We start from the raw sequence: 23,051 nt of genomic DNA on the forward strand, positions 1-23,051 counted from the left end.
ATTTCATGGGCTTAGGAACTAGAACTATAAATGTTTTTTAGACCATTTGCAGTGATCTTCAGGATTAGATGCTGAGAATGCTTAGCACAATTCAAGGTTTAATTATGAATAACATACCCTGTGACTAGTCATTAAGGTTCTGAATTAAGGATCACTTTATAATCATTAAGGAGTCCAAAAGAATTAAAGAATTTATTAAATCACCATTGAGCATTGTGAATTGGTATATATGTGTATCTTTTGCAGTTATCTATCAAATAGTATTATTAAAAAACATAGTAAATAAGTGATAGTTCAGACCTAATTCTGATTATGGTGACATTGCAAGATAGACTTGTGTGACATCTGCTCTGGAAATCATCATTTCTGGTTTCTCAGGCATGTCTCATGGTTTTCTTATTTTTTTTCTCTCTATTGAAATTGAAATAAAATATATACATGTAGTTTTCTTTTCATTATTGATAATTAATAATTATTTAATAATAAAAAGAAACTACATGTTTATATTTTATTTCAATAGACAAGAAAAAAATAAGAAAATCTGCAAAAATGGATAATACTGATGTTGTGAAATTAAATGAGACTTCTTTCACAGAAAATTATATACTGTAGAAAAAAAATTTAAACTTTAAAAAACTATGGTTATCACTTCTAAAACTTCAATATACAATAGTGATAACTTTAACTTTTTGATTTAGTATTGTGACACCTTCCTAAGTCAAGGTTTCTGATCTACCCTGCTCCTCATAAAGCCTTGACCAAATAGATTTTGATGGGGTTAGAAAGGAGCTCTCTGATTGGCCTCATACAAGATTGCATGAACCAATCAAAAACAATTTGTTTTATCTAACCTGAAACTAAATTGTAAACAGAAAAACATGCCAGTTTAATCCCAACCAAAAGTCTCAACCCAGTTAAAGGCTTGTCTCAACTTTTTAGTTAATATCTTATTTTGAATTTATTACCGGCTTCTAATATTATCTCGCATTTGCTGTTTAATTCCCTTACTCTGATTGGTCAATAGCAGAGGTCAGTAGAGTTCATAATGTGTAATCTCTTTAGAAGGCGCGATAGTAAACCCTGTCAAACTTAGTCCATTTAGTCAAGAGTTTATGTGGAGTGGAAACCCTTGACTTGGGAAGGTGATATAGTGATCACTCTAACACTATAGTGATAATTTTGAAAACTTTGATTTACTATAGTGAGTAATGTCCAAGACATGATGTAATTATGATATTGACAGATTACTTTTCTGTAGTGTGTTATAATATTTCTCTAGTTGTGTGGCTATATTAGAATACTTTGAAAGTTTCTGTTTTAAGAAGTTTTCCTTACTGTCAATATCCACAATATTGTACCGATATCGAATCATGATTGTTCAAAGGATTATGGTTTCCACCCTTAATATTTTGTTTTTTAACATGTGAGTTACTTGAAAACTATCACTTGTAAAGCTTTCCCTGTAGTGTCGATATTGTCGATATCGATGATATCGCTTCGATATCAAATCATGTTTGCTCAACTCTTGGTAAGTACCATCCCCGTTACTGTGTATGGGTGTCTATGAATAAATACTTGACCTTTTATGAAGATTGTACTTGCCATCGATGTCATCGATATGGAATCATGATTGTTAAAAACATTAGGCTTTACCAACTTTCACCCTAACACATAAACTTACCCATACCAAAATAAAGTACAAATTAGGTACGAAAAAAAAGTACAAAAAAAGGTCACAAAAAGTATACTTTTTTCGACTAAATTTGGAACAAGGGATTTGGTCGTTCCAAATTAAGTCAAAAAAAGTATACTTTTTTTGTGCTTTATGAGAACTCAGGTTCTTGGGTACAATAAAAAGATAATAAAAGTATACTTTTGGTACATTTCTATATTTGAGAAAAGTACAAAAAAAGTATAATTGGAAGTACAGAAAAAGTATATTCTTAAAACTAACATACAAAAGTACAAAAAAAGTACATCTGGAAAAAAGTACAAAAATGTATGAAGTACAAAAAAAGTATACTTCCAGTACAAAAAAAGTATACTTCCAGTACAAAAAAAGTATACTTCCAGAAAAAAGTACAGAAATGTATGAGGTACAAAAAAAGTATACTTCCAGAGAAAAGTACAAAAATGTATGCAGAAAAAGTATAAAAATAGTACTTCTTTAGAATGATGCTTAAAAAAGTACAATAAAATGTCAAAATTAAATGAAAGTACGAAAAAAGTATACTTTTTAATTGGTACAAAAAAGTAGGGAAAAAGCACCCCCCCCCCCCCCCCAAAAAAAAATATATAGCAAATACCCCCCCCCCTTTTTTTTTAAATACATATATATTATTTTGAAAGAACAATGAAAAAACCTCAAAAATGACCATTAAGCTCAGGTATACCAAAATGAAACCAATTAAAAGTACAAAATTGTATTTTGAAAGCATGAAATTTTAACAAAAATATGAATTATAGGGAAAAAAATTTCAGCTTATCTGAATATCAGAAAAAAAATCAGAGAAACTGGAAATCGGGGAAATCTCTATGAAATATTAGCTACAATTCAAAAATCTTAAATGCTAGCTTTTATCAAAATTCAGAAGCATGAAACCCCACATCTTCATTACATTATTCATTATTTTCAGTACTAATCTTCCATAAATAATTTAAAGAATATATTGGAACATTAAATCATCAATAGGATTATATAATTCTGTAAATAAGATCTGATCCTTTATAGTCTAGTAACTTATAATGCATGGTTATGTCACTGACTGATCATGCTCACAGATCATCTCTGCTCCTTCACAGTCTAGCCATCCCATCTTTCCCTCCCGTTTGAATTTTCTTGCCGACACAATTCAGTGCACTAACCTTTGACCGCATAGCAGTGTTAATGTCACCCATTTTTTCACTGATCTTCATTTAAATATGCTAAATGATTTCAGCCTTCAAGTACTTTTCCTTGGGTTCTGCAAAAAAAAGTTTAATAATCAAAGCATATTTTTTTCAGTTTTAAATCAAACATGTTCTCAAAAAGCAGCATTCCTGTGCTTAATACATGGCAGACTGACATATAGAATCATATATTCAGTTTAATATTCAAATAACTTGAAAACCAATTAAAACTCAAAATTCTTATGTGAAAATCCAAAAAATTAACCCCCGATCATCCCTATCACTTACAAAGTTTTAAAATAAGTCTTTTCAGTCCACGAGTATATTAAGGACAGACAAGCCTACTAATTTGGTACGTCTATTTTGTAATTTACAGAAATCAAATTAGATTAATATGTACTTACTGATGATAAGATACACTTAAATCGTTGAAGCATTTTCCTATGGCTCTGCATGTTAGTGAGATGCTCATGGCAAAAAACACATGCATGCACTGCTGAAAATTATAAAAGAAAAATCAGGTAACTTGAATGTTTAAGAACTTCTCCGGTATTACATCCACACACAAACATTTAATTATTTTCATTTTTTTAAACCTGACAATGATTTTGAAAAATTGAAGTGAGTTTGATATCCCTGTCTAAATTCCTAATGTTATATGAGCAAATAGAAAAATAATCATGTGTCTCAATATTATGTTTATATACCCCCCCTCCCCCCTTTTAAGTTCTTTTCACCCTGGAAAGATGATCAGTATAACTATCCAGTTCAACTTTAAATTTTTCAGACAATGATTTTGAAAAATTGTAAAGTGAGTTTGATATCCCTGTCTAAATTCCTAATGTTATATGAGCAAATAGAAAAATAATCATGTGTCTCAATATTATGTTTATATACCCCCCACCCCCTTTAAGTTCTTTTCACCCTGGAAAGATGATCAGTATAACTATCCAGTTCAACTTTAAATTTTTCAGATACATGTAAATGCTGATACTTTTTGCTTGTTTAATCAACCACATGATTATTACTACCCCTTCACTCCCCCCCCCCCCCCCCCCCCACCACCACTACCAACCACAACACACAAACGATCCTCCCTTTTAACATGTTTAACAAAAATCCATTACTTTTACAAACTTTAATCTAACAAAATTCAGTAGATTTGATATGTATTTTTTTCATCATGCCAAGACTTAGCTAGGCTACAGTAAATGTTCCCAGCTGATACTGACCAATGCTGACTGTATTATAAACCTATTGCATGAATTATACTGAAATATTTGAAGAATTGAATTTGTCAAGGAACTAAATGATTCATGTTACATTGAGCCAGAGAAAAAGCATGTTTCAGTATGTTAACTTAAGTTTATATACATCGTCATACTGATCAAAACAAACCAGAAATCGAAGACACAAATGTCCACAATTACGTAAAATCTACATTGAAATTCTCCACTGAATACATTTCTAAAGTGGTAAAATGCATTTCCTGCTAACAACATATAAAATTTAAATATAAATATAGTCTTACCGACTTCTTTATCTCCTTTTTGTTCTCGGCATTTCCATCCCACCAATTTTCAAATCGTCTCTGAAAAAATCCGCGCTTCGTCGTTGACCAATCGTAGACTTCGTAAGAATCACGTGATCAAAAAAGGAAATAAATAATTACTAAATTAGTTCATAAAAACACAAAAAACTCCCGTAATAATGTTTTTTAAGTCATCAAATTTATTTTATAGCCGTTTTCTATGTAATACTCGATAGGTAGCTTTACCATCATCGTGATCGCCAGTACGTTTTATGATCGTCGTCGCCATTTTGTTTGTTTGTTTGTTTTTAATGAAATTATTTTATTTAATAAAGCCGCAAGAAATTCTGAATGCCCTTGTTAACTGCTAAAACATCCTAATCAAACTGACAGTCTTCATTCTCAATGTCGAAATATCTGTTACAGCATGGAATTTTGCACATGCTACTTAAATAAATCGTGTACATGTAAACATGACGAAGTTCCTTGTGATAAATAAAACGATGGGCAGGCTTTTGTATTTATATTCGTGCCTTCCTATTTCCGTTTTTAATTATTAACTCTATTGTAATCGTAGCAGAGCAGAGTTATGGTTGCAGTTTAGATGCAATCACTTAAACAGCACTTAGACATTGGCAATTAGGAAAATATTAAATACATTTTATAAAATAATACATAAATTCTTTATAGCTCTTCAACTGACTGGAAAGAGATGAGTTTGATAGACTATTATTTTGTTTAAAATTTAAAAAAAAAATTGTTAGGTTACCTGAATCACACAATTGACCTTTTGCTATCTTCAAATTCATGTTCGACGCCATTGAAGCCTTTCAGGCTTTTGATTTTTTTGTTAGGTTTGAGACTATTATAATTGGAAGTTGTTCTGAGAATTAACCTAATATATCTTTTCATTGATAGATTTCTAACTTCCAGTAGAGCCCTTGGTGCCAAAGGATTCAAAATCACCTGGACAGAAGTACATAAAGAAGGAGGTATACAGCATATATAACATTTTATAATTAGGGCCCCGCAAGGATTTGCGGGTGCCCTATAGTAATCACTCTGTCTGTCTGTCTGTCTGTCATTCTTCCGTCCACAAATTTTCTGTTTTTTTTCTAATAACTTTTTTTAGGGTTGACCAATTAAGTTCAAATTTGGTATGTTGGTTGAATAGGCAGTAAGACATATTTTGATGCTAAGTTTGGTTCTCTATGTCATTCGGTTTGGAGCTGGGGTGGTGGGGTATATTCCTTTATATAAGAGTGAATGGGCAAAGAGAGATAACTGCTGAGAACGTTCCTATTGTAAACTATGAAAGGCTGCAATGAGTCTCTTGGGATTAATTAACTTTCCTCTTGAAGAAAATCCAAAGCATTTATCTTTATCTGCCACATTGAGATTAATTAACACCTCTGTCTACAAATGAAGTTTGTTTTGATGTTAAGGTCAATTCTGAATGATGTTTACATTCTCTGAAATGTGAATTTAAATAATGTTCATACTTTATTTTGGTAAAATACACAAAGTTATGATTTTAATGAATTCTAAAAACAAGATATAGATAAAGATATCGTTTTTATTATTATTTTCTTTTATCTTTTTTTTTTCTTTTTTTCTGCCGTATGTAAATTCAAGAATACTAATTATTTTAACAGGTATTCAGATAATAACCTCATTCTATCATTGCTGAAAAAGTTCTTATTGTAAACTTAGAAGAAAAGGTTGAGAGAGCAGTATAATTAATCCCGTGGGTTTGATTATCTTGCTGGTTTGCAGAATAATTTAGAGGGTTATCTTTCTGTCACTTTAAGATTAATTAATACCTTTGTCTGCAGCTGATATTTGTTTTGAAGTTAAGGTCAAGCCTTGGTGATATTTGCATTCACTGAAGGCTGGCATTTTAGAAAACACATGCTTCATTCATTTTTAAATATGCATTTAATTGAGTTATTATAGATATGATGTTTTTTACTGCCTTATGTAAATACAAGGATACTATTTACAGATTGTTGGATATTTAGCAGTTGCTTATTCTTTATATATTTTGAAATTTTTTGGAATCAAGTAAAATTCTCTTCCCATAATCTGCACCCTTATATTTCTAACCCTTGGCGGGGCCCTTGCTGACTGGTCAGATTTCTAGTATTTATTTTAAGCTCGCCTGAGTTATATATAAGCTTGAGTAAGCTTTTCTGATCACTTTCTGTGTCTGTCCATCCATCCATCTGTAAAGTTACACATTTTTAGCTCACCTCAACAAAGTTGGGAGAGCTTATGTAATACCCTCGGCGTCAGCATCGGCGTCCCAGGTTAAAGTTTTTGGAGCAGTTTTCTTTTCAAGTACTTCTACGCCCTATATCAATCAGAGATGCATGAAGGATGCTTCTAATGTGTTTCATTGTACCAGTCAAGGTTTCAGATGCTGCAATTTCAGCTAAAGAATGACCAGGTTAATGTTTTTGGAGCAGGTTAAAGTTTTTGGTGCAGGTTCAAGTTTTTGGAGCAGGTCTCATTTCAAAGTAACCATAGTCCCTGTATTGATTAAACTTGCATGGATGATACGTCTAAGGATGCACACTACTGAACTTACTTCGGATGCTACATTTTCTGGATGAGTGACCAGGTTAAAGTTTTTGGAGCAGGTCTCATTTCAAAGTAATTATAAGCCCTATATTGACCAAACTTGCATGGATGATACATCTAAGGATGCCCACCACTGGACTTGCTTCAGATGCTGGATCTGACCTACATTTTCTGGATGAGTGACCAGGTTAAAGTTTTTGGAGCAGATCTCATTTCAAAATAACTATAAGCCCTATATTGACCAAACTTGCATGGATGATACATCTAAGGATGCACACTACTGGACTTGCTTCGGATGCTGGACCTGACCTACAATTTCTGGATGAGTGACCAGGTTAAAGTTTTTGGAGCAGGCCTAAAAAATTATGTTTGTTTCCTGTAACATTCCCAAAAAATCAAGGGCTGGTAGGTCGGGATTTTTTTTTTTTTTTTTTTTTTTTTTTTTGCTTATGGATAATAGGGTCAAACATCCCCAGACTGAATTAACCAGGTGTTATATATAAAGTGGACACCCAACATGGCTGCCTAGCGGCAGAAAACAAACTTCGAAAAGTTGTGGATGAAAATTGTTGTTACAATAATGATTACTCCTTATATTCAAGGTAAATGTTGACTAGGATGCCATATTTTATATCTCAAATAAAGCTATAATTAATATTTTTTGAATAAATGGAATCAGCTGATTGATCGAACCAAAGAGCAAATGTAGATTTGGCAGAAAAAAAATCCGACCGGGGGTAAATTGAATGGGTCGGTCGGATTACAGGAAACAAACATTTTTTTTAGGTCGCAGATCTCATTTCCAAGTACTTATAAGGCCTATCTGAACCAAACTTGCATGGATGATGCATCAAGGGACAAACACTCTCTAACTTGCTTCAAATGCTGGATTTGACTTGCATTTTCTGGATGAGTGACTAGTTTTAAGTTTTTAGATAAGTCCATTCCCAAGCGGCAAGCCATATCAGACCAAAATTGCATAAATGTTGCATCTAGGGATGCACACTACTAGATTATTAGTTTAGTGTGGGACTTTGCCTTACTTAAAGACAACATTCATTGAGGTGAGCTCTGTAATCTCTGATTACCTATGTTTTTCTTCTGAATCAGATTTGCAATGAGACATCCTTGGGTAAATTTCATATGCTAATACAAATTTTCATGTATTATTACTAATGAACCGTGGGAGGGGCATTCATGTTCTGTGGACATTTTCTAGTTAAATTTATGTTGTGATAACAAGTTGCTGCCATTCAAAAATGACTGCAATACGTGGACCATAGGTCTGTGTTTCTTGAAAAAGAAAATTTTATGGCTGTATTTAATATTTTCGGGTACTATTTGGCTTAGATTCATCAAACTTTGTCAGTTGATGCATCTTGAGTCCTTAGAGTACTACAACTGAAAAGTAGGTTACTGTGACAAACAATTTATATGACTATAATTAAATATTTCAGGAACTAATTGGCTTAGAATCATCAAACTTTGTCAATTGATGCATCTTGGGTCCACAGAGTTAGTTGACTGAAAGGAGGTCACTGTGACCTATTTTTGAAATTTTATGGCTTTATTTAAATATATCAGGTACTTATTGGCTTAGAATCATCAAACTTTGTCAGTTGATGCATCTTGGGTCCTCAAAGTATGTCATAAAAGTAAGTCATTGTGACCTACTTTTGAAATTTTATGGTTATAATTTTAAAAATATTTTAGGTATTAATTGGCTTAGAATCATCAAACTTAGTTGATGCATCTTGGGTCCTCAGAGAATGACAAGTGATAAGTAGGTCACCATGACCATAGGTACTAATTGGCTTAGAATCAGCTTGGGTTCTCGGAGTGTTTCATCTAAAATGTAGGTCATGATGACCTACCTTTGGAATTTCAAGGCTTTATCTAAATATACAGGATACTTAGAGGCTTCAAATAGAAGTGATAGGTTGTACAGTTAATCAGAAGAGCAGTTCAAGGCCCTTGGGCCTCTTGTATGATGAAGGAATCCAGTGTGATGCTCTGCAGCCACAACAGTTTCTATACAGAGATTTTGCGCTTTCCTTTGCTTAGGATTTTACAACAGCTGTATTGCATCCTTGGACGAGTTCATTGCTTACTCTGAAAGCTGACACAGGTTAACCCATCATTTACATTTTCTACAATTGTCTAACTAGTTTGAGTGATAGTATTTTAATAGCACGCAATTAATGTTAAATTCTATTTATGATAGGTCTATAGTTTTTTTAATTTAAAATCGGGCTTTCTTTGGTAACCTATAACGACTGGGACTTGTTTTGGACTTGTACAGAAGATTCTATCATGGGAAAGATACACATGCAGCACAGATCGACATGTGTCATGCGGAATTTTTTCATAGCCCCCCCCCCCCCCCCCCCCACACTTTGAAAAACTGCAACAGGCCTGTAAGAAGCTATTTGGATTGCTTTATTTCAAATGTTGCGGTGTCATTTAGTAAATAGTAATAAGTTAGTATAAATTATAAGTTAGTTAAATTACATGTATATTTAAAGTACGTTTATATTAGATAAGAAAGTAGTGAAAGAAATCAGGCGATAGAAATTGATCACTAGTAAATTAAGCAGGGATAATCCCAGCACTTTTCTAATCAAAATTTATTAATCACAGTACTTCTTTTTATGAAATCTGAAAAAAAACACCGAATATTCGAATCTTAAATTCATATTCGAATATCAACTAATCGAATGAATATTCGAATATTCGTTGCCATCCCTAGTTTATATGGAAAAATACTTCGATCATAATAGAAACAACATCCACTATGCTTCATAGAATATTCCTGAAAATGAGTGATGTACTTAATACAATGCAGATTAATTATATCAATTTTAAGTTCTATATATGAGTTTTAGACTTAAAAGAAATTAAAACTATTTCAGGCATGTGCAACTCCCTCATAAAGTCACTACATGCATGTATATATGTACATGCATTTTGTTTCCTAGTACAAGTATTTTATTCAATACAGGTGCGGATCCGGGGGGGGGGGGGGGGGGGGGGGTTCCACTACAGTCAAAAAAAATTTCCAACCCAAAAATTTCTTGACAAGCAAAAAAAAAAAAAAAACAAAACCCTAAAATCCATTTCCCAAATATGAAAAACAACTATTTCATGGTGGTGATATTGGGGTCCACGTTTTCTAGGGGGGTCCAAAGTCTTTTTTTATTAGCTTAAGTATATACTTTTAATACCTCTGCAAATTCAAAGGGGGGGAGGGGGGCAGGGTTGTCTCTAAGACCCGGGGACCGGGGAATTTCCCCGCCGATAATGATGTAATCCCCCAGTTATTTTGGTATTCCTCCTAAACTCCCCAGTAAGGGAGGAACCCCAGTTCCCCTTCTACTTTTTAAATGTCCCCTTCTATTTCAATGACCTCAATTTTCTTATATTAGTGTCAAACTTCATATGCTGAAACATACTGATGTAAGCTATTCAACTGCATCAACATTTTTGACCTTGTCCTTTCATTTGACCTTGACCTAACTTTTCCTAAATAAGTGATTAGCTCAGTTTTAAAGATACCATTCAAGATAGTGTAATCAAACTTCATATGTTAAAACATACTGATGTCAGCTATTCAACTGCATCAACATTTTTGACCTTGACCTTTCTTTTGACCTTGACCTCTCTTTTCTTAAATTAGTGTTTAGCTTAATTTTAAAGAAACCATTCAGGATAGTGTTATCAAACTTCATATGCTGATACATACTGATGAGAGCTATTCAACTGCATCAATGTTTTTGACCTTGACCTTTCCTTTGACCTCAACCTCAATTTTCTTAAATTAGTGTCAAACTTCATATGCTCAAACATACTGATGTAAGCTATTCAACTGCATCAACATTTTTGACCTTGACCTTACTTTTCTCAGTTTGTGTTTAACTCAGTTTTAAAGAAACCATTCATAATATTTTTATCAAACTTCATATGTTTATACATAGTTTTAAAGAAACCATTCATAATATTTTTATCAAACTTCATATGTTCATACATAGTTTTAAAGAAACCATTTAAGATGTATTTATGTAAGCTTATGCACTTATCAGAGCTCCAGATAAGGTGCGTATTTGCAGAAATATGCATTGAATTTTTCAAAATATGCATTAAAAATTAAAACACGGCGCACAATTATGCATTAGCAATCATAAATAAGCATTACACTATGAAAGTACTGTGTACCACGAATTGAATGTTAACTAATGTGAATTGAAGTCATCTCAGTGTTTGAATTTTTATCAAAAGGAAATTTTGATTAAGTGTATTCGGAATAACCGAGGTTGATTTCCACTTCAGGAGAAACATTTGAATATTAAGTAGTTGTACTGTTCATATAACATCCAAATTTTCGTTCTTGACGCGTACAGGTCGATATTGTCAAAATTGCGCAAAAACATGCATGATGTCTAATTTATTCTTTATCACTGTTTATTAAACAGTTTTGTATATTTACCATTTTCTGTAGCAATAATATAATCCAAAGTCCTCTGACAACTTTTATTAATTGTATGGAAATAATATTGCTTTTGCTTTTCACTTGCTCATGTGCTACATGTATAAATAGCGCCATGTGACTTTTAATGCATACAGGGAGTAACTCTTAAAACTTTTACCTCGATCGATGCCAACAATTTATATAGCAAAACCTAATATATATTTTTGATTAAAACAAACAAACAAACAAACTAAATGGAAAACAACGGGGCTGGATATTTTGAGAGGGGGAGGTGGGGATGAAAATCTAAAGATTAATTTCATCTGGCCAAAGTAAAGATATTTTTCTCGGTAACTCTTGCTTCGATCGATATAGGCCTAATCTTAAATGGAGTTCTGTGTGCCCGTGGTAACTTTGCCTACAGTATGGTCTTTCTGGTGAAAAAAAAAACAAATGAAATGTTTCTCAGTTATAGCTAAAAGCTGACAACATTTTTTAAATTTCATTAACCTAATTGATAAATGCAGAAACTGTCCTTTTTTTACATCTCTCTTTCAAAAACACTTAGATAACAAGCTAAAAATCACATTAGATGTCAAAAGAGCAATAGATTAACAAAATACTCTTTGATTATTTTGCTGAAAAGCAAAATCTGCATTGATTTGAAAATCAGGGAGTAAATACACTTTGAGGTAAAAAATTATCTGGAGCTCTAACTTATACATAATTTGGTGAGAATTCTTAGATTTCAGTTTTAAAGAAACTATTCAAAATATTCTCATCAAATGTCATACACTAATACAAATTTTCATGTTGCATTACTAATGTACCCTCAGCGGGGCATTCATGTCCTGTGGACATATTTCTAATTTTTACATGTATATAAGGATAATAAAAAATTATTATATGTATAAAAGAGTAGATTCTGATCTTGAATGTCCTATTAATAAATAAATATGATGTGCAAATTTCAAGTGAGGTTTGTCAATCATTGGTGAATTCTAACCCGAAGAGGATGAATTGTCCTAAAGGCAAGTTGTCTTAGGGGCAAACTGTCTAAAGCATTATTGCGCATGCATAACCTGATGTAAGCCCATGGCATTCAGTTTAACCCCGCTTATATATTTTCTGCATGGACCTCAGGGTCCACGCAATAAATTATTGCTCTTTTTATTTACTAGCTGTGTCAAATGTTCTTCATAACATGGTTAGACATAAAATTAACCTTGGAAAAAGTAAGCCTCGCTTCATACCTCAGTTCCTTTTCCATTTGAATCTAATGCTTTTGTTGGATTAATATTAATGTTGGGAATTTAAAAAAAAAAAACAACAACAAATTATGGAATTTAAAACAGAAGGACATCAGGCCTTATATAATCTTTACATAGTATTGCAGAGATCTAGAATTCTAGATTACATAATTTATGACAGCATGGTGATCAAAAGTTATGGCTAATGCAGTTCGGAAAACTGGCATCATGACAGCTATCTGTAATTTATTTGAACCTGAAATTCTTTCTAATAAAAGCATTTGGTCATTTGCTTGCATATCACAACAAAATTAAACAAAAGTTTAGTGCAAAGTAAAGTCCTACCTCAACAGGGGTCCATCTTATAATTATAACCATACAACCATAAAAGTTGTGAATAAGATTTTTACAAATTAATTCATTCTCTTGTGTGTAGTTGCATGTAAAACCAATCTTTTATAGGTCATTTCTTCAACCCTCTAGCACGACTAGCAGAAAAATCTCAGTAATAAATAGGTTTGATGTAATAAAGACAAAATAAATGTGTGAGTGTTTGTTTGGATCCTTGTTCAATTTTAATATACATGTGTTATTTAAAATATATATACATTATTTATTATATTATCATGCAGATAGCAAAAAACTTCATGAAGTTTTCCAAAAGTAATAGGTCATTACGTGACCTATCACAGGGCGCAATAACATCTACCTAAAATGTCTTCTTCTTCCTCTATCTGGCCGCCTTCATCAAGTTGAAGATTTTGCCAGTTGGGTGTGTGCATGTTTGCATGATTAAAAGAAACTTTTTGTTTGTTTGTTTGTTTGTTTTTTAAAAAAAAAACTGGATAAAAGAAGGATTTTTTTAAGTTAGTCTTTCTTAGTCACTCGAGATTTGAAGATCTCCAGTGATTCTGCTGCCGCGATGTCCTCTGGCAGGCTATTCCATTCTTTTATGGTTTTACAGAAGAATGACCACTTTCTACAGTCCTTGGTTGCAGATGGTATAGCAAATGAATGTCGTTTTGTGTGCCGCGATCTTCTTACAGGCTTAGTGAAGTGGTCCTCTGGTCTGATGGCTACTTTGTTGTTTATTATCTTATACATCATGATCAAGTTTGCATCTTTCCTTCTACTTTTTAAATTTTTCCATTCCAGATGTTTAATCATTTCTCCTACGCTAGATCTATTTCTATAATTTCCCATGACGTATCGTGCCGCTCTTCTTTGCATCTTTTCCAACATATCTATGTGACCTTGTTGGTATGGGTCCCAAACTGTCGAAGCATATTCCAGCTGCGGTCTTACCAGAGATATGTATGCTCTCGCCTTTATTGATATGGATGATATATGGAGATTGCGTTGTAGGAATCCTGAAGTTTTATTTGCCTTCTTACAGATATTTGAAATATGTAGTCCCCAATTTAGATCGGATGTTATAGTACAGCCTAGATATTTTGTAGATTCTTCATGGACAAGTATATAATTGTGAAGGGTATAGTTGTAAATGATAGGGTTTTTCTTTTTTGAAACTGTAAGTACTGTACATTTATCTGGATGAAATTCTATTTTCCATTTTGTTTCCCAAAGAGAGAGTTTATCAAGGTCTTCTTGAAGGGTGTGACAATCTAAATTTGTTGATATAGTTAAATATACTATGGTATCATCTGCAAAGAGCCGAACTGTAGAGGTTAGGTGGTTTGGTAGATCATTTATGTAGAAGAGGAATAGACTCGGGCCTAGGACTGATCCCTGGGGTACTCCAGACTCAACCTTACCAACATCCGACTCTTCCCCTTCGACCACCACGACCTGGCTCCTGTTTGAAAGGAAAGCTTCTATCCAACGATGTGTGTTTCCTCTGATTCCATAGTGATGTAATTTATGAAGAAGTAGGCTATGGGACACTTTATCAAAAGCTTTAGAAAAATCTAAAATGAGCAAATCAGTTTGCTTTCCATTTTCCAGATTTCTAGTTAAGTCGTCCACACATTCTAGCAACTGTGTTTCGCATGATCTTTTACTTCTGAATCCATGCTGGAGTGGATATAAGATGTTATTTTTTTCTGCATGATTCATAATATGGCTTGTTACAATATGTTCCATGATCTTACAACAAACACATGTAAGGGATATTGGTCTATAGTTCTCTGGTGTGTATTTTTTTCCTTTTTTGAATGCTGGTGTTATTCGGGCTTTTCTCCAGTCAGATGGTACTTCTCCCTCAATCAAAGGATTTTCTAAATATTAGTGTCAGTGTTGGTGCAAGCTCGCTGGCAAGTTCCTTCAGGACAGTGGGTTTGATGTTATCATGGCCCCCAGCTTTGTGTGCATTTAAGTTTTAGAGTAGTTTAAAGACTCCTGCCTCAGTGATGTTAATGTCGTTTGCTTCTGGGTAGTCTGATGGTTTGCCTTTCATATAATTGCCTCTTTTGAAGTCTTCCTTGCTAACCCTTTCGGAGTCTGAGAAAACAGACTTGAACTGTTCGTTTAATATGTTAGCCATTTCTACAGGATCAGTTTCAAGTTTGCCATTCTGTTTTAATGGTGAAACTCCACCTTTATCGCTCTTTTTATGCTTGATGTATGTCCAGAATCTCTTTGACACCCCTTTGGCTGTGCTGTCTTCAACATCTGGAGTGAGTATATCCTCGATATATGACCAATATGCTCTCCTAGACTGTTTCTGGGTTTGATGTTTCAATTCCTTATACTTCTTGATTTCATCTTTATGGTGTGTTTTCTTTTTTCGCTTGTAAGCCCTGTCACGTCTCTTTATGAGTTTCCTGATGTCCCCTGTTATCCACGTCAATTTATCTTTCTGTCTTGCTAACTTAGTTGGAATATGTGTATCTATTGCTTTCTCTAAACCTGATCGAAACATTTTCCATAAATTCTCTATATCTCCCCCTTTTTCATCCTCGTCTTTGATGTTTCCATAGAGTGTTTTCATTTCTTCTGCCATGCTTGTCCAATTTGCCTTTTATAGAGTGGTATCTTTCTAGGCTTCTGTCTATTCCTTTTCATGTCTGTGTCTATTTCCATGAACACTATATCGTGATCAGATATGCCTGGTGTTGTTTCTACCTGTTGAACCCTGTTTGGAATGTTTGTTATGAATAGATGCGAGTTTGGGCTGCATGCACGTTGAACTGATGTTTCAAAAGCTGTTAGGTCTTCAGATGCTTTAGGATTATAAAATGCACAAATTCTGAGATCTTTCTGTCCACTTTGCTGTATACGGGCCCAGACAATCTCCTTTTCTGTGTCTAATTCTGGCATCTCTGAGCTCAGGAATTTGTTATGAATAGCGATGAGCACACCTCCACCTACACGATTTGTTCTATCTTTTCTATATATATTATTATTTGTAGGGAAAAATTGGCTGTTCTCGATGCTTGGATCTAACCAAGTCTCTGTTGCTATTACTCAGGTTTTAAGCTGTCTATAACATTCTCAATCTGGTGTTGTTTGTTTCTGATAGATTGACAATTTATGTTCAGTACTCTAAGCGGGATAAAGGGTTTTCCTTTACCTTGTTTTGGTTTCCGTTCTGGTGTAGATGCATGAATAGGGATAGGTATGGGTTGCACCTCTCCAGTTGGATCATCTATGTTTGCTAGGAGTGAGAACTGGTTTGATGTCTCTAGTGTTGTGGTTCCATAGCAAATGTCGCTATAGTTAGGGTTTCCACAAATCAGACAATCCCACCTCACAGACCCTCCCTCACTTATCAGGATGCTGTATGTCCCACTATGGATGTCTTGGCAGTGTATATGGAACCATTGATTACAGGTGTCACATATTACTGTTCTCTGGTCCCATATGACTGGTTCATCACACGTACTACATTGGTACGTTGTTGGAAGCGATCAACAGTATCAATGCTAAGTATGTTAGGCAATTATCTCTTCCTTCCTTCTTTTTATTTGGTGTAAAAATGTTTGTTGAATAACTGACAATGTTTATTGTGTCAGGCCTCAAAGCTTTTTCAACAAGTTTATTTCTGTATGTTTGGTCTATACAACATAGCAAAACGAAAATTATGAAAGTTCCTTTCATTGTAGAGGAAACTCGGGCTGTGAATGTTTATCAGACACTGTGGTGTGATTTTAAACTAAAATAACGAAGTGGGAATGATATTCAGTTAGATGTTCAATCTTACCACCTTGATTTCATGCATTTTTGCAGTTATCATATGTATCTATGTTACTTTTAACACATTAATTCTCCTACTAATTTTTTTTCCTGCTATGGCTTCCGCGCATGCGCACACCACTTTTGTCTTGTCCTAATTAACATGCTTTTCATGTACAAAATACGCAAGTAAAATAACAACTGTTTTATTTAAAAAGTATGCAAGTAATTAATCAAGTCCTTTGGCTATTTTACATAGAGAATATGTTATGAAGTGTAATGTCAGTTGCATAGTCTCAATTTTTAGCTCACCTCAACGAAGTGATGATATGGCAAATTATCAACATATCAAGCAGAAATTTTAAAGACTTCTTAAATTTTTGCTGCTTAATGTTCCTTACAAATTATGTAATCATCGACTACATAGTATTAATTTAATCACATCAGTCCATGAACTTTTTGAAACCCCTCGTATAAAATGCTTTGGTCAAATTTTATAAAGCTATATGTTTCATTTCAAATTAACTGGCTCAGCCAAGTGTCTCCATACCTTTCCGACCAAAATTCCTGAAGCTTTTTATAATCAAACATCGGACAAGTTTTTTGTGCCTTTTCAACATCAAACATTGGTTCTCAGAAAAAGAAATAATTTCAAGAAAGCAAAGAGCTCATTATTATTGATCACAAGCAGCCTTTTTTTTTAGAATATTCACTTCAAAACAAAACCCTTTTCCAGGGGAATTTAAAGCATAACCACTTTTCAATTTTTTGTCTAAATCTACATCAGACTGATAGTGCAATATTTATATATAATTGTCCATCTCAAATGTATATATAAGTAACAAATAACAAGTTTTAAAAATTTCACTGGGAAATGAAGTGGGTAGGTCACGTGATCAAATCCTGTGAAGGCCAAAGATCATGTGACCGACCCCCTTCATTTCCCAGGGAAGTTTTAAAACTTGTTTATTTTTATTTTTTTTTTTTTGATAAACTTTTTTCCATGGCAAGTGAAATATTTGATTAGTAATTTGAACTGGTGTCCCAAATAAATTTTGTTGACCTGATTTTAATTGTGAATTTGAGTACTGCCAAGAAAACCCTTTAAAGATATCAATCAAAGGATTCCGGATATTGAGGTTAAATATGTAAAGAAAACATGATTTGGACTTCCAACTCACTTCAACATATCTATATAGTATTAAAGATATCAACATTCCAGATACAGAAGTTTACTGATGACTAGCAGACATTTCTACATCTAGAATAGTTAATGTGTACTAAATTGGATGGCATTCTGACTAGATTGATTGTATGTTGTTTTACGTCCCATTTGAGAATTTTTCACTCATATAGAGATGTCACTATATACTGGTGAATTGCTTCAGATTTAGAACTTTACTTGGCACTCAGGGCCATTGAGCAGTGAGGGATATTTATCGTGCCAACACCTGCTGTGACACAGGGCCTCAGTTTTTAGCTCTTCTGAGCCAAAGGCTCAAAGAGCTAATGCTATGGCCATTTGTGCAGTGTGCATAAACTTGGGCCATATCTCAGAAACCCCTTGATCATTTTTTTTCAGATTTGTCACAGAGTATCCTTGGCCCAAGGGCCATCATTTATATGTGTCCCTTAAAGAAGGGGAGATAATTAGGGAAATATAACAAAAGTAGTGGTTGCTAAAAAATCTTCTTCTCAAGAACCACTGGGCAGATCATCACCAAACTTATATGCAAGGATGAGGATATGTTTTAGATAAAAATTTGCACGGGGAATTGCCCTTGGGCAAAGGGCATGGTCTCAAGGTCACTTCAAAGTTGACCAAAATTTACGTTTTGTTTAATCTTTTATATTTTGCCCACTATAAGGTCTAGGATCATCAAATCTTGTCAGTTAATGCATCTTCGGACCTCATATCATGTTGACTCAAAAGTAGGTCATGGTGACCTATTTTTTGAATTTTGCAGGTATTCATTTTCATTTTAATTTTGATGCATAACTTGTATACTTTGAAGCCTATGATCATCAAAACTTGTCAGTTTATGCATCATGGGACCTTAAAGTATGTCAATCAAAAAGTAGGTCCCCTTGACCTACTTTCTGAATTTTATGGCATATCATTTTCTAAACATTAAAAGTCATTATTTCAGATACTAAGAGGTTTAGAATCATCAAACCTTGTAAGTTGATGCACCTAGGGGCCTTAAGGTATGTCACTCGTGAAATTTGTTATATCAAGGATTTTTTGAGAAGTATATTTTGGATAAGTACTCATATAGTATGACTCAAAATTGCAGAGAAAATGGGGGGTCAGTGTGCATCTAACTGAGCTACGGTACAATTAAGTTGACCTTTTTGCACTTAAATTGTAACACTTTTGTTAATCACTTTAACCGTTATCATATTTTATAAGATGTAGCTATGGCAATAAACATAATCTTATTTTACGTAAAATAGTTTGAATAATATTTATCATTGAACAAATCATGCAAATTAATGCGCGTAAATTATTGTGTGACCTTTTTGCACTAAAAAAGTATCATATTTGGGATATTAAAAATCTAAATTGGCAATAGAATATTTTCTTGTATGAAACTTTTTACGACTTAAGTGCTGATCGGTCAAAAGTATCGAGTAGTTTAAAATAATGAAAGAAAAAGTTGGGGTCAGTGATGTAAATTTTGAATTATTGGTCAAAATATGCGATTTTCAGGCAAAAAACTGTGTAAATTTTATCTCGACTTCCTTAATATATCTTCATTTCTTGGCAATGTTTGTTGAGCGAAGGTGTAAATTTTGTTATAAAAATATAAATTGAGACCTATATTTAATATTTCAGGCATATCATAACGGAAAATATTCTCTGAGTAAAAGTATTTGAGGCTAAGGTTCCAAGATATTAAATTTAATAAATGTGTAGATTTGCAGAATTTTCTGCTAAATATCCTTACGCCACAAGAAATAGTCCCTTATAAATCTTGCTTCTTTGTGAATTTTTGAGCAATTGAATGTTGAACATTTTACATTGTTTAATTTAAATATGTTATAAAGATTGAATTTTAATAAATAGTTTTTAAGTAAGAGGTTCTGACTGAAATTTTCTAAAAGGCTGACGAGTGATATACCTTAAAACAGATTTATCAAAAGTAGGTCACAATGACCTTCTTTTAGTTTTGCAGGTATTCATTTTCAAATTGTTTTAGGGGCATATTTTGGACTTTGAAGCATAGGATCATCAAACTTAGTCAGTTGATGCATCATGAGTCCTTGGAGTGTGAAGTGGGTCACCTTGACTTACTTTTGCAATTTCATGGCTTAATTTAAATATTTCATATACTAAATGGCTTAGAATCATCAAACTTTGTCAGTTGATGCATCTTGAGTCTTTGGAGTGTATCAACCAAAATGTAGGTCACTGTGACCTACTTTCGCAATTTCATGGCTTAATTTGAATGTTTCAGGTACTAATTGGCTTCGAATTATCAAACTTTGTCAGTTGATGCATTTTGGGTACCCAGAGTGTGTCAACCAAAAAGTAGGTCACCTTTCAAAAACACATGTACATAAAAGTAAAAAAAACAGTTTAAACATTGTTCAGTACATGTATCTTTTAAAAATCTTCTTTTCAAGAAGTGGGCCAGAAAAGATGAAACTTAAGTGAAAGCTTCATTGCATACTGTAGATTCAAGTTTGTTTATATCATGACCCCTTGGGGTAGAGTGGGGCCACAACAGGGGATCAAAGTTTTACATACTAGGAATATATGTTAGAAATATCTTTAAAAATCTTCTTTTCAAGAAAATAAAACCATTATTAGTCATATTTATACAGAAGAATCCTCAGGTAGTGTAGATTGAAGTTTCTTCAAATCACGACCCCAGGGGTAGGGAGGGGTCATGAAAGGGGATCAAAGTTATACATTGGATTATATAGGAAATATCTTTAAAAAATCTTCTCAAGAGCAGCAAAGCCACAATTGGTCATGTTATTCATGTTATTAATCACTAATACTAATTTGAAGATTGAAAAATATTCACTGAATATTGTCAAAGATTGTGATTTTATTCAATTCTATTTTACCATTGTAATCATAAAGTAATCATGTTTTTTTTTTTCCAGAGTAATTGATTAAATAACAATTACTTGTAATCAGAAATATGCATGATACTGATTACACATCAAACTGTAATTGATTACAACTGATTACAATTACCCCATCTCTGTTCCCAGGAACAGCAAAGCTTTGATTAATGGCAGTTATACATGTATTTATAAGGAAGCATCTACAGGTAGTGTAGATTCAAATTTGTTCAAATGATGACCCCTTGGAGTAGGGTGGGGCCACAGTTGGCAATCAAAGTTTTACATAGGAATATATATGAAAAATCTTTAAAAGTCTTCTTCTCAAGAACAGCAAAGCCATGATTAATTACATTTATATGGAAGCATCCTCAGGTAGTGTAGATTGAAGTTTGTTCAAATCATGACTCCTTGGGGTGGGGCCATAATATCTGATGAAAATTTTATATAAGAATATATAGGAAAAAGAATCTGCTGATGAAGAACAGAATGGCCATTGTTACTAGGGATGGGTATCGGCAAAAATTTCGCATCGTGATATATCACGATTTTTTCCCAAAAATATCATGATAAATCATGATATTTTTACACACAATTTTTACTAATATTTCAAATGAATTTCCTAAATATTTCTTAAAAATATGCTATAAAAAAACTTCACATTTTAAATTTTTATTCATTTAATATAAAGCATGCTTGGATGCCGTTGTTTAACTGTTTTCAACATTTTTAAACTTTCTGTAATTGTCATTCAATAGTTTGAACAAATAAATGAGTAATTTCCGGAATTTATAGTTATATACCAAATACCGGTTTTTTAGTCTCCGTATCACGATACGTTTCACGCAATAAAAAATCGCAATATACCAGTATACCGATAAAATCGTGCATCCCTAATTGTTACTCAGGTGAGCATTGTGGTCCATGGGCCTCTTGTTATTTATTATTTTTGGCTTTTATTAAAATATTTCTTTTTATAATTAATATAATGACAATTGATTGAATGATTTTGTTTAGATTTTCTGTGTCATTTTAATGCAGTCTGAAAAATCTCCAGACATTTTGACTTATAAAGGAGATGGGTGAAAAAGGTGTGCAGAATGCCTGTATCTTCAGATATATAAAAATCATATTCAATTTGTGTATTTAGTATTTAGAGTGAAGTTCTTATTATGAAAATTCATGAAATTATGATAAACCAAACTTTACTGAGAAAAATTTACTTAGGAAAAGTTATTCTGTTATTAGAAAAAAATAAAATGGTATTTGTGGGGTCTGAACCCTAGCAATAAAAATCCCGAGTATCATTTTCCTTTGAGACTAACATGCTAATAACTACACTACACATCTCCTGATGAATAGTGGCATTTAAATCATGTTTGTTAGATGACCCTTGACTAAATGGTCTTTGCTCCATGTTTTTTAAAACAAAAAAATGTATATTTTTACGCATATTTTAAGGATAAACTTTCAAAAAAATGAAGCAAAATACTCATTCATATCGAAAATTTGTGTTATAGTATGAGAAAGTGATCCCTTTTGCCCTCTTTAGTGTGTGTATGCTATTTCATAGGCAAATAATTTTAATCTTTGTAAGATTTTAGCAATTGTGAAGACTCTACATAAAGTGTACTTTAATGTTAGATGAAATATCGCAGAAAATTTTGATATAATCGAGATTTAATTTTTCACCTTGATATTTGTTGCACTGTAGGCAGTTCACTGGCCTTGTTCACCCATCTTCTAATCATTTAAATTTACTGGTGATGCCTGGTGGATTGGTGCATTTGGGTTACTCTACCATGGACCTCTAGTTCTTGCATATAAAAGAATTAAAACAATTCAAAATTTATTCTTTACCAGTCAGCTGTGATTTCTTCCGTTGCTCAAAAAGTGAGTACTGCATTCACACTGAACTGGCATGTAACCAGGTCCCTAACTGTGGAAGTGGAGATAACTCTGATGAAGAAGAAGGCTGTAAGTAAAACACAGCTACATGTACTCTGGAAGACTGTTATTTTACTGTTTACTTATTCTAAATACAACTGATATTTCTCCTTTTATTATAATGTGGATTTGTTTCATTCCATTAAATGTGTAGCATAGCATGAGTAATTGT

General features: G+C 33.1%; 1 protein-coding gene across 9 annotated transcripts in view; it reads left to right on the forward strand.

Moving 5' to 3' along the window:
- The window catches only part of LOC133176479 (cubilin-like), a 181,220-nt gene that overhangs the window by 144,461 nt on the left and 13,708 nt on the right, over positions 1-23,051 (forward strand). For all 9 annotated transcript variants that reach the window (XM_061311595.1, XM_061311593.1, XM_061311598.1 and 6 more), the window contains 2 exons: positions 5,339-5,412; positions 22,796-22,909. In XM_061311595.1, coding sequence (XP_061167579.1) covers positions 5,339-5,412; positions 22,796-22,909 — 188 coding nt within the window. The remainder of the gene's footprint in view (positions 1-5,338; positions 5,413-22,795; positions 22,910-23,051) is intronic.

Source organism: Saccostrea echinata, unplaced genomic scaffold, assembly GCF_033153115.1.
Source record: "Saccostrea echinata isolate AGI-Se365-2 ecotype Australia unplaced genomic scaffold, CSIRO_AGI_Sech_v1 ptg000075l, whole genome shotgun sequence".
NCBI lineage: Eukaryota > Metazoa > Mollusca > Bivalvia > Ostreida > Ostreidae > Saccostrea > Saccostrea echinata.